Consider the following 13,505-nt stretch of genomic DNA (forward strand, 5'->3'; position numbering starts at 1 on the left):
AAGACCTGGATTTTATTTGCTGGCATGGAGGCAAGAAATAGGAACATTTATGCAGCCTTCTATATATTTGAATAATAGAAGGTTTCTAAGTTTAATAGCGATTAATTCATAATTTAGCCAAAAAGCTTCTGCCAGACTTGTACTTCTTGATTTATTTAGTGATGTGAAACACTGAAATTCAAACCACATCTTTAAAATGTTTTGTTACTTATATCCAATATGGAATGATGTTGACAGTAAGCAATATATAAACTAAGAACAGTGTGAAATTAAATAGAGCTAATGGGCTCAATTCTTTCTTTCCAGTCTAAAGATTTGATTAATTAAAATGATTTTATATCATACAGCAAATCAGAACAAGCATCCAAAGCAATAACTTGAAAAAAACAGTCTTGGAATTAATTTTTTGAAACTAAATACACAGAAAAAATTTTTCATACAGCCAAGGGTTTTTTACCTGTTGGTATCTATGAGAACTTACATTTTGAATGGATTAGTTAATTGTGTTTGGTCTTTAGGCTAATTCAACATGCAGCTTAATGGTACTGTAAAATGTTCAGTATATCCTGAATTAATTTAATATTATTACTTGTTGTGGGATGCGGTGGCGCTGCGGGTTAAACCGCTGAGCTGCCGATCGGAAGGTCGGCGGTTCGAAACCGTGCGGCGGGGTGAGCTCCCGTTGCTCGTCCCAGCTCCTGCTCACCTAGCAGTTCGAAAACATGCAAATGTGAGTAGATCAATAGGTACCGCTTCAGCGGGAAGGTAACGGCGTTCCGAGTCGTCATGCTGGCCACATGACCCGGAAGTGTCTATGACAACGCCGGCTCCAAGGCTTAGAAACGGAGATGAGCACCGCCCCCTAGAGTCGGACACGACTGGACTTTACGTCAAGGGAAACCTTTACCTTTACCTTACTTGTTGTGGATGAAGTGGTTATCAAAACACTTGTGTAATTACTAACAGTACAAAGGTATTGGTTTTGCAATTAGAACTTTACATTGTTTTCAGCATTAGAACTCCAAATTATTTCCCTACTTTTTAAATTCATTTTGCTTAAATCTGTATGAATAAAACAAAATATGGTAATATAATTATGTTCCTATTATGATTCTTGCAAGTTGTTGCATCTATTGTAAATCTTCAATCTTTTATTTTTTTAATATTCAGGAAAAAGATGATACTGAACAATGAAGTAAATTATATAGTAAAAACCATGCTCTGCCTCATTCCATTGGCAGGGTGGATCTACTGGAACTGGTTCCTTAAGGAAAGAAGGATTTCATTATTTTTAAATGTGGTTCTCTACTCCAAATTAAAAACTTGACACAAAGAAATGAACAAGTGTTTTAAAGTAAAATTCAACATTGGCTCCCTACATTGCTATACTATAATCCAGTGTATCTCAACCTTGGCCACTTGAAAATGTGTGGATTACAACTCCCAGAATTCCCCAGCCAGCATGGCTGGTTGGGGAATTCTGGGCATTGAAGTCCATATATCTTCAAGCGGCCAAGGTTGAGAAATACTACTGTGATCTCTTTTCTCAGTTGCTAAGAAAATGATTGGCTATTTCCCAGTGCAAGAGACTGATCTAGGTTTCCCAATCACCAAAACAGTGGCATTTTCATTTTGTACACCTTATGGCTGCCTTTATTATTCCAGGGTACTCTACAGATATATGGATTTCAACAGTGATAATTTACTAATTGATTTGACTTATCCTCTTTCCTTCAGGAGTTCATGGCAGCATGTATTGTGCTCCATCCCTCCCCCTTTGCCCCCACACTCCCTCTGAAGTAGGTTTAATGGAGAGAGAACTCTCATAGCAATTGCTGAAAATTCGAAGACCACGCATTTAGAGGGCAACAATTGTCTTAGATCAAGCAGCACTTCTCCATTCACGACTGGCGTGCAAGTTGTGGCTCCTTCTGGGCTCGCCACTTACTGCTCAAAGAGCAGGTGGCAGCTGTGATCAGGAGGGTCTTTGCACAGATTCAACTTGGGTGCCAGTTGTGCTCTTTCCTCAACTAGGAGGTCCTTCAGTCAGTCAGTCATGCTGTGCTCACCTGATGACTGGATTATTGCAATGCGGTCTACATGGGGCTGCCCTTGAAGACTACCCAGAATCTACAGCTGGCTCACAATGCAACAGCACAAGCAGTAACAGGCATTTCTTAGTATGCCCATGTGTCACCACTGCTATGCAAGCTACATGAGTTGCCAGTTAACTTCTGAGTGCAATTCAAGGGGCTGATTATTACATATAAAGTGCTTCATGCAGTAGGGCCTGGATATCCAAAAGACTGCTTGTCTTTGCCCACCCGGTATGTTCCAGCAGAGCAGGTGTGCTCCAGGTCCTCTCTATTCAACATTGTCAAATTACAGGACTAAAGAAGCATGCCTTCTTTGCCATGGCCTCTGCCCTCTGGAACAGCATCCCCCCAGAGACATGGACAGCGCCCTCTCTCCTGAAGTTCTGGAAAGCTCTTACAACCTGGCTTTGGGGTTAATGTGGTTTTGAAGGCCCTGTTTTGGTTTCTTGTTGCTGTTTTTATTATTTTTATTTTATTCAAGGGATGAGATTTAATAACATCAATATTTTTAGTCTTTCATTTTAGTCAAGGCTGTCTGTGTGGTTCATCCAGATACAGCTATTCAGAGAATTTCACTGAATGAGCGAGCTATAGTAGTAGAAGCATTAAAAACTGGGCAGACATCTTTTGTAAACACCCATTCACTTTTGGGTAAACACCCATTCACCCATAATTATTTTTTTCATTCAGTACACAATTTCTAATAGGTGGCACTGCAGGTTAAATTGCTGAGCTTGCCAATCGGAAGGTCAGCAGTTCGAATCTGTGTGACGGGGTGAACTCCTGTTGCTAGTCCCAGCTCCTGCCAACCTAGCAGTTCAAAAACATGCAAATGTGAGTAGATGAATAGGCACCACTTCGGCGGGCAGGTAACGGCATTCCGTTTAGTCATGCCGGCCACATGACCACGGAAGTGTCTATGGACAAACGCCGGCTCTTCGGCTTTGAAACGGAGATGACCACCACCCCCTAGAGTCGGACACGACTGGACTTAATGTCAAGGGAAACCTTTACCTTAGCTTCTTTGATAATCTACATACAGACGTTATAAGAAGTTGACAACTATGCCTGTGGGTCTCAATCAATGACTTGCACACATGAAGCAGAACAACTTGAATTTATTTAAAATTCATCTCAAATTGCAATGTTTAGTTTAAAAAACATTTAAAACACTAAAATATTTCTAATTTAAAAAGAAACCTTGTTAGGAATAAAGAAAATTTACATACTGTTGAGTTGGGATGGGGTTGGGAAATTAGACACAGTATGAAGGCCAGCATTCCTATTTTAATTCAATATTTAGGAGGTATGGGGAATATAACATTTTCTTCACTATAACCACATAAGAATGAATTAGTAGATTTTTCCATCCTGACTAATGATTTTTTAAAGTTGTACTTTAAAGAGAACTACCTTTTCCCTTTTTAGTTGTTGAGGCAGCTACTGTTTGGAGTAAGGATAGTGAATCAATAAATCAAAGTACTCAAAATGAATTCTGTACCAAAAGGACTTTTTTTAAAAAAATGGGATAAATCTTGTATTTTCTTTTAAAAAAAGGACAAGATGTTAAAAAATACCACTTGCATAGGAATTTAAATATAAGGCCAAGCAAATAACTAGGCATAACAAGTATCATTAAAAAGATTCATGTGGTGTCAAAACATCATAATTTCCATTTGTATTGCAATCTGATTTCAAAACAAAACAAAAATCACAGTATCTTCTAGTACTATAAACAGTGAATGTCAAACCGCCTCATGAATTTTCATACTAAAAACCAATACGAAGGTTTGGTTGCAGTAGAAAATTAAAAGCACATTGTTTGAACCCGATGTGTGAGCTAGCACAATGGTGCTAGGTACGTACCTGATGCCAGAGTTTCTGTCTTCTGTAAATAAAGTAAATATTACACTTTGCAGTTAAAGAGTATGATCAGTCATTACTGCACACCTTCAATAATATTGAGGGCTATGTGATATTCTGGGCAAAGATCCCTCCCTGCAGAATCTTTGCTTGCCAAACCAAGAACACTGTTCTCAGTGAAAATTGAAAAGGACCTCCTCTAACTAGTGCGCTATTGCATAAGACATTAGGGTAGATCCAAAAATGTGCCTATTATTACTAACTCACAGCCATTTCTGTTAGGAAGGCAACCTGTAGATTTTGAAATATTCTTTGCATGTATTAAATATAAAACATAGGCATTTAACAAATCATCTCTTGACACTTCAAGTAGATTAAAATTGTGAAACTATTTTTTTTCTAATTCATCTTTGAGCTATTAAAATGCACCTCAGACCTTAATTTCAATATCATACACATAGCTTACTTTCTAGAATGTTATATAGTAGTGTCAGAGGGAGAAAGGAGGATATTAAAAGTACATTGGGTGAAAAGCTGAACCACCATTTTAACAAGGAAAAAGTGCATACAACATTGTAATACTATCAATCTGTTAACTCCAGGCCAAGATGTTTTTCTGGGACCTAAGAAATACTATTTTACATCATAAAAATCACTAAGATTTGCCACAGGTTACTCTTTTATTTCATGTTGTCATCAGCGTGATGCTGAAATATTTGAAGAAAAATAATTCATTGAAGTATTCTTCTCTCAGTTAATGGTGGCTCTTTTTAAGAACATTTAAACAGGACTCCAAATGTTTTTATTTTCATTTCACACTTTTTGTTGGTGTTTCAGATTCTGTGGATTGCCTTCCATCTGTCCAAGCTTCTCGTGTACTCTTCAGCGCTAATGTTTTTTGTTGGTCAACAACAACATAATCGACTCTTTCATCAGCCACACTGCTGCCAGAAACACTACTCTTTTTCTGGAAAAGAAATAAACAGGGAATGGGGTTAAGTTTGGTGTAGTGGTTAAGGCAGAGGCTAGAGACCATGAGTTGCAGTCCTGCCCTGGGCACAAAGCCAGCTGGGTGACCTTGGGCCAGTCACTCACTCTCAGCCCTAGGAAGGAGGCAATGGCAAACCACTTCTGAAAACATTGCCAAGAAAACTGCAGGGACTTGTCCAGGCAGTTGCCAGGAGTCCACACTGACATGAAGGCACACACAGAGTTATAATAAGGCAAGGGACTGTAACAAACGACTATGTTACTTCCTCAGGACACAAAGACACAGGTAGGCACTAGAACTGCTAAGTTTATAGTCAGGGCTGTAGAACTGAGAACACATTTTATAGAACACATTGGAGTGGCATGCAAAGGTGATGAATTCACCTAAGCACATATTGTTTTTGTATTTGATTAATCATCTTATTATAAGCCTCTGCATTAACTTACACTCTTTTATCTTACTCTTCTATCTCTATTTCACCTTACTGTATTTTATCTTATTTTATCTCACTCTAGTCTATTTTATCTTATCTTACTGTATCTTATCTGCCTTATGTTACTGTATTTTATTGTGGCTGATGCCCAATTTTTTGATATGGTCAATTGACTAATCAATAAAGTTATACTACTACTGTAATAAGGCAAGATAACATAAAAGTCTTTTTCACAAGTGAAAGGCTTTCTTTCCAGAAGAGAATGTGATCCAGCAGAGGTGCCGAATGGGGAAAAAGGGTACAATTTTTTGCCAATAATCCTTGCCCCCATCCCATCTTCTGTGCCATTTTCTGCACAATTGTGGAATCAGAAGCTTTTTCAGAAAGCAACAGAAGATGTAGGGTAAAAAGGGAATAAGGTAAAATTTATTTGTTTATTCCCCCCACCCTCTTCAAACTAGAGGCTTGGGATGGTTTCCACTGATGAAAACTCTTGATCTAAGCTTATGAAAACAAGAAAGTAACTACTGGTGAATATGCATACAGCTCCATTGGGATTTGAATAAAAGTAGTTTGTATCCAGCTTTGGAAAGTTGTCTAAAAGAAAAGTTCTAAGCTTACCAGTGTAGTGACAAGTAACATATAAAGTTGTATTTTCTCCATTTTGCTGGTCCAAAAGATGGACTGCAAAATGTAATTGACAAATAAAATGATTCATTGTCAGGACCAAATTATTTGTGGGTTTATGGGGACTATGTAGTTGTGTTTACCTTGCGAGGTGGGGTAGATTTTCCAGAATCTAAATCCAGATCTAAATATTCCACCTGCTTGTCACCTTTAGGTTTTACCATAGGGCTGTTTCCCCCATCAAGACTGCTGCTGCCAAATAAAACCTGAAATTGTAATTGAAATTACTGTAAGTATCAGTGAAAAGTTTTAATATAATGTAGTTCTCAACATTGTGAAGCACTGTGACTAAAGATATCATTTTGTAATATACCTTTGAATATCCAGCAATATTTTACAACTAAGATTGTCTTTAATTAACATTATTTAAGGGCATGGCAATAGGAAAAGCTAAAATCAAACTCAGATTTAATATTAGGGATGTGCAAAAGTTTTAAAGTCAGTATGAATTGTACTTAGAAATGGTACAACACCATTCTGTTTATTCCAGAAATATTCCAAACATGGAACAGGACTATTTTAAGCTCAGAACACTACTGGAATGGCTGGAACAGTGTAAAACATGTTCATAAAGGTCAGAAGAGCTGTTTTGTACAACCACATTTTAATATTTACATTCATTTCCATTACTTCACAATATGTATTTTATGTATGTATGTGTATGTGCGTATGTGTATATGTATATGTATACATATTGGTCTAAGACTGTAACAAAGGCTTACCTTACCATTAGTCCACAATAAATAAATAAAAGATTGGGTAAAGATGTATAAAAGTATGTGTAATATGAGGCAAGTTGACTGTGAATACTTTTTGTCTGTATCTTATGATACTAAAACTTGATATGGTAAAGATGAATGGTAGGAGAATCAAGACAGATTTAAAGAAACACTTTATACGTACAGGTAAATGATGGAATTCATTCGCTAACTATCAGAAGACATAATGATGGCTGAATAGTTTTGGAAGGTGATTAGATACATTCTAAGATGAGCAAGGCTTCTACTCCATATGGCTATATAATGCTTAAAGAATAATAGTATCTATTGCTAGAGAAAGAGTTGGACTGGAATACCGTTTTGATGTTGTTCCTATGGATTCCCATCAGCCAGTTTAGAAACCTGTGACTCAAGAGAGCACTGTCTATGAGCAGGGATTATAGAAGTTGAAATCCAACAGTATCTGGAGAACCACAGGTTCCCCACTTTATCGTAGGCATTTGGCTGGCCACTTGGGCTTTTAATTCTATCAACAGAACAATTCTTATGTTCAGATTTAAACAAAGAGAGAGCTGAAAATGAGGGACAGGCAACATAGATCCCGTTAATTCCAAGGTTTTATTCATTCTGTGGCCCCAAGAGCTCAATTCCCAGACACTGATGATAGCATTTAAAGGTGTGAAATACATGATATAAATAAATAAATAATTTTAAAAAACAGACTTGACTAACTTGAACAATCCCCTTACCCAGTTTGTCTATGGCTCTCTGGATTTGTTAAGTGTGGCCACAAAATGATGCCCTTGTTATTTTAAATATTATCTCTCTTTTATAAACCTCAAAGTATATAATTGATTTGACACCTCCCCCTACCACCTAAAAATGGAAGTATGACATGATTTTAAAAGAAAGGGCATATTTATGATGCAAAACCACCTACTGGATCATCACTGGACTGATTTGGATTCATGGCTACATAATTCTCTTCGCTGTCATGTGAATCACTGCTAGAAGTTGTACTATGAACTGAATCTGGCCGGGGAGACAATGGAAACCTGGAAGAACTAAATGAAGAAAAATATTTCAAAATGTGAACTGTATTTATTTTATGCTGTTCATGAATATATTGCTGTATTTTATTTAATTATTTCTACTCCATCTTTTCTTTTAAAAGCAAGAACCATACAATAAAGGAGCTATTATAATCAAACTGAATGATAATTGAAGAGATAAGGAACACTAGGAATAAAATATCATAAACTGCTCCTGTAGAGGTTTTTTTAAAACTGTGGTGGCCATATGAGAAGGATTCTATAGGAAGGCCCAAGCAATATAACCAAGACTTTCTGGTAGTGGCATGTGTGTGGGGGAGGGGTGCAGAAAAATCAAGATGGTGGTCATGACTGCCATCTTGATTTTTTCAAAACCTCTTCCTAGACACTCTCTTGGGCAAAAAGCCAGGAACATACGTAAATCAACTTATATGGACAGTACACATAGGTGTTATAGTCACTCTTGAATGAAAAGGAATATAGTACATATAAAGAAGGCAAAGACTTACTCTCGTGTAAAACTTCTGGTGATTGGAGATCTAACTGGAGCTGGCAATTCTTCCCATTCTGATAAAGGTTTAATTTCTAGTGGTGCTGGTTTCACTATATACACAAGAAACAAGTTTGAAAATAATGCACTTCAAAGGAAATCTTACATTACTGTACTTCTATTCATTATAGTTCACTTTCCTGTAAGGAACAATTTCACAATGACATGTTTCATCTCTTAATATACTTGAAGTACTATAGACACTTTTTATGTAAGCAGCACATTAGTATAGTTACGTACCAGTTTAAAATTGATAGTTTCTAAAACAAAACAAAATATTATTGTAGAAGGAAATCACTCTACATTTCATTTGCCATCAGAGAATCATTGCAATCTAAACTGATCATACTTGTATTTACAATCATTTTAAATATATGTTAGAAATGTGAACAGCATGGGATATTTTATCATGCCTGGTAGACATGTAAAAAAGCTAAAAAAATTGGATTCAAATACATACAGAGGGTTTTAAACATTAATATTCAGTTGAAGCCAGAACTTTTCCTTTTAGGATTGATGGACAAACTGTTAGAAAAAAGCTATCAAAGATTATTTCAATATATGATTACTGCAGCGAGATTACTATATGCACAAAGATGGAAAGATTCAGCATTACCCACCATGGAGGAATGGTTGGTGAAATAGACAGAACTTGCTGAGATGGACAAACTGACTTCTTCGATTAGATAAAGGGTAATATCTACATTTATTGGTGACTAGAAACCCCTTATGGACTTTTTGCGTAAAAATGAAAAAAATGAATGAGGTTTATAGAAATAAGAGAGTCATGATGTAACTTTAGAGAGAAAGGTTAAAATATAACTGTACTTATAACTGCTGTGAAGAATATCGGAAGATATTATCTAATATCTTTATATCTTTGTATCTTTTTTTTTCTATTTCTTCTATTTTCTTTCTTATTTCACTTTTAGCTTTTCCTGTTATTTCTTTCTTTTTCGTTTTCTCTGTTCTAATTTAGCTTGTATTAGTTCTTATTATTGCTTTTAAAACACCCACACAAACACATATACATATACATATACAAGATTTGCATTTACAATGACTTGCTTTGTGTGCAAGATTACTAGAATATAGAAGATTAATCAAGACTAATTGACCTTACACCGAATTAATGTAATACACTGAAGTCAGTTCTTCAGATTGATTTGTCTGCTTTTAATAAGTAAAGTCCAGTTATTTTTCACTTTCTTTTCAAGAAGGAGCAGTATCTTGCTGGAATAAATAGCCATAACTATTCTTTCCTGTCCTAAATACCTTTGTTAATTTTGTGAGGTAATTTTCATAAAAAAAGGGAAGTTAATCAGCACCACAATATGATTCTAACAATAGATCATAGAATACGGATCTTCTCTGAAAGTAATATTGAGTTAGGTTATAGTACATGGGCATGCAAATCATGTTATAAGATCATTATAATTTTAACTAGGTCTCAGAATGAAAGTTAGCAACAGTACACAATAACATTAACTTATTGTTTTTGTTTTTTAAGAACAAACTTAGAGCAACTAGCTATGACTTAATATTACCTTGCAATTAAAAATAAATGGATACCAGGAAATGTTGACATCCATCATTCTGGGACTAGTGATAGCATATATGTAGGCAGAGTATTTTGGATATATTTTATGCATTTGATTTTTTAAATTTTGCATGTTATTGAAAGATATTTTGTATTAAAACAGATTAATGCCATTTAAGATCTAAATTGGTAAAATACCTTTTGCATCAGACTTAATAGAAGATGTGAAATACAACATTGTTTCACACTGTTTAATATCTTTAAAGCTTCCTATTATTTGGATGTAGGCTACTTGAGTCAATGTCTATTTCTATACAATCCCCTTGTTCTTTGAGATCATCTGGGAATGTCTGCCTATAGTTGCCACAAACACATCTTAAGCAACTTGGTTCGAGCTTTCTCTGAAGTTACCTCAGCTTTGTTAAGTGCACTCCCTGTTAAGTGTCCTAATCCCTTGGTTAGCTCTAAAAAGACTCTAAAACACATTTTAAAAAGTATGTGTAGTTGCTTTTAATAATTTTACTATCTCAGGCATTAGTTTCAATTTCATACTGTATTATAAACTGCAAAGAGACATTGTTAGATAGCAGTATAATTTTAGTAATAAACTAAGAATAGAACCTTTCATTATTGTATTATATCTGTTTCAAAGCAATTTGGTGTATAGAATATTCTGTTTAGAACTATTTTAAATCATTCATACTAATTCGACGTGAGAATAATAAAAAAAATTAAGTATTTTAAAAATACTTAAAAATGCTTAAATACTAACTAGGCCATGAATATACATGTATCTATATCCATTATGTTTTTAACATAGATTAATTTTACACAAATTATAAAATATTTATCTTTTTAAAAAAGTAGCATTAAATATGTTCGAAAGTTCTGTAGAGATGGGGCATTGGGGGGGAAATGTCATTAAACCCTTAAGTTTACTCTTTAAATTTAAAACATCTTTTATTAAATTTTTTAAATTTAATTTTAATACACTTCTAACATTTGTGTTAAATAAAAAATTATGTATTGCGCAAACTTCAAAAATGATTTGGAAATGTGCTTCAAACCTTGTGTGAGCATTAACACAGCCCCTTTCTCCTATTCATTGAAGCAGCCTGTTTGTGTGTTTGTTTTTAGGCTTCCACGTAAGCATTTGAGACCTTTGAAGTAGGTCAAGAAACAAGTAGCAGGAATGCTGTTAATTTCTGAAAGCCCATCAAGAGTCTCTTCTATCACATCTAACCCCAAACCAAATCAAGGCAGGATTATTTTGAGTTTCTTTCTTAGGTGTTCCACTTTGTCAGAACTGTTCTGTTCCTGTAAGACTTCATTGCTCCCTTTCCCCTTTCCAAGGCCAAGTCTGCACTCTTTCACTAAGCCTGAAAAAAGTTATGGCTGCTTTAAGAGTAAGTAGCACCCAGTAAACTCTTTAAAACATCAAGATATTTTTCAGACTCAAAGGGAACCCTGAAAAGATGTACATGCAGAGAGGAGTTGTGCTTGGGAGGTATGGAGCATTTCTTCCAAATAATTTTCAAAGAGTAAACAGCTATATTATCCAAACAGAGTTCCAGTTGTGACTGGGGAATCCTTTCCCTCCTCCATCTATGAGCCCCACCCTGCTGCTCATCTGCATCTTAGGCTCCAACATTGCAAAACAGACCTGAAGCATGTGAGGCAGTAGGAGATACAATCCATCAGTGATCTCTCTCCTACTGGCAGACAAACATGAGAGTGTATTCTAATAGTTTCATATAGTTTGACATAATATTATGAACTAGTCTGGAGTTCGCAAAATTATACAATGGAATTACCATTACATTCCAAAAGATCAATTCAGTTTTAATCAGGTTTAATTCAGTAGACTTAAGAGTTTAAGAGCTGAACTCAACAGAAATTAGGACAAGCTTCAACTACAGAAAATGTTTAATTTTTTTTTTCCCTTTGAAAACCCAAAGAATGGATTCCAGGATTATGTGGAAGTTTAAGAGTTAAGATCTGAACCTGCAGAACTTTCTCGAGTTTGTTTTACATATACAGTAATTCTCTGAGATAATGGAAAGTTCAAGTTTTTGATAAAATAATTTCACTAATCATAAGGAGACAATTAGGAATTAATGGATAGCATTATGTATCTATTGGACATAATTTGATATTCTGAGTTGCATTTAATAAGTGGAAAAAAATCATCAGTATTTGTTAAGAATTTAAAAGTATGTCATCCAAATAGCTCAGAAATCACAGATAAACGTGTAATTGTGATTTCATTATTTTTTTAAAACAGCAATGTGTCAACTACTTCTGACATTACTAATTTTGTCTAACGTATCAATGAGTAAAAAGACACACAACTGTTTTTCCGTTGTTACATATATTAATTTAAAAAATCCATTCTACTAATACAATGTCTACAAAGATTAGTGTCTTTAAATCATAATATGACATAACTCAATTACTTGAATATTTAAATATTTCACATTATAATATGTAAAGTAACCTACAATCAGACAAAATACATTTGAAATAATGCCCAAGAGAAATGAACAGGAAGAAAAACTATTTATGTGCAGCATTTTTCAACAAGTTTTGCTTCAAATGTCTTTTCTTGAGCAAGTAATAACATGGCTGAGAAGCTAGAAGTCCCATGAACTGGAATGATATGAGTAGCCATGACCACTTTTTACTGATTTTCATACAAAGCCCCAACAGAACATGCAATGCTGAAGTACATACCCTTTCTCCTTGTAGTAAAGTCACCTACGGTTTGTGAATCTGTTCGCTCTAAACCATGAGGCTTAGGTCTTAAAATTTTAGGGCTCTGACCTAATTGATAAAAAGAAGAATCTTTCTTAATATAGCTTTTTATTATCATGATAAAAACCAGAAAAATAACTGGATTCCTATAAACAAGTTGCCAAGCCCCTTGCAGAAAGATTGCATTTTGGAAGGACAAGCAAGCAACTGACAGAAAGAATCCTGCAGTATGGTCAAAGCTCACACTAAGATATATGCACCGTGCTGAGAGAGCATGCATCAAAGTTGCTTGAAGGAAGCAGTTGAGTAGATTGGGTAGATGTCACCAACAAATCAGAAGTTCTTGCTGAAAACAGTGCTGTTAGCTACTGGATTGGAAGGAGAGATACCAGAGGATTCTTCGACAGAGCAAACTAATATGCTGTGAAAGGGATTGAAGTGTATCAAGGAAAAAATGTGAGCCACAACACAGAGGGTGTGCTCTGTGTGCCACCTTGATCTCCTATGAGAAAGGTGATATGCATTTCTAACAAACAATAATGAAATTTGCAGTATTAAATAGTATTCTCTAACAAGAATGCTCATTATTCTCAGGAGACAGAAAAATGCAACAAATCTTTTAAATTTTATTTGCAATGTTAAGTCTAAGCAAAGAGAGTAAGTACAAGGTCCTCATGTTTTGACTATGTAAATAAAACTCATTTAAATAATACTTATCCTCAAATACATCTGTTTTAATAGTCGCTGGTAAATAGGGATGTGTCTTAAGATGTATATGAGTTTCCCTATTTTCTTCTTTTATGAGTCCCTTTCTTTCTGT

At 35.2% G+C, this 13,505-nt stretch overlaps 1 protein-coding gene across 3 annotated transcripts in view; it reads right to left on the reverse strand.

Moving 5' to 3' along the window:
- Positions 1-3,196: 3,196 nt before the first annotated feature.
- GAB1 (GRB2 associated binding protein 1) overlaps positions 3,197-13,505 on the reverse strand; it is an 87,370-nt gene continuing 77,061 nt past the window's right edge. For all 3 annotated transcript variants that reach the window (XM_063309676.1, XM_063309677.1, XM_063309679.1), the window contains 5 exons: positions 12,665-12,754; positions 8,351-8,444; positions 7,730-7,853; positions 6,154-6,276; positions 3,197-4,926 (listed from right to left, as the gene is read on the reverse strand). In XM_063309676.1, the coding sequence (XP_063165746.1) occupies positions 4,768-4,926; positions 6,154-6,276; positions 7,730-7,853; positions 8,351-8,444; positions 12,665-12,754 (590 nt within the window). In that variant the 3' untranslated portion in view covers positions 3,197-4,767. The remainder of the gene's footprint in view (positions 4,927-6,153; positions 6,277-7,729; positions 7,854-8,350; positions 8,445-12,664; positions 12,755-13,505) is intronic.

The sequence above is a fragment of the Candoia aspera genome, chromosome 8, assembly GCF_035149785.1.
Source record: "Candoia aspera isolate rCanAsp1 chromosome 8, rCanAsp1.hap2, whole genome shotgun sequence".
Taxonomy (NCBI): Eukaryota; Metazoa; Chordata; class Lepidosauria; order Squamata; family Boidae; genus Candoia; species Candoia aspera.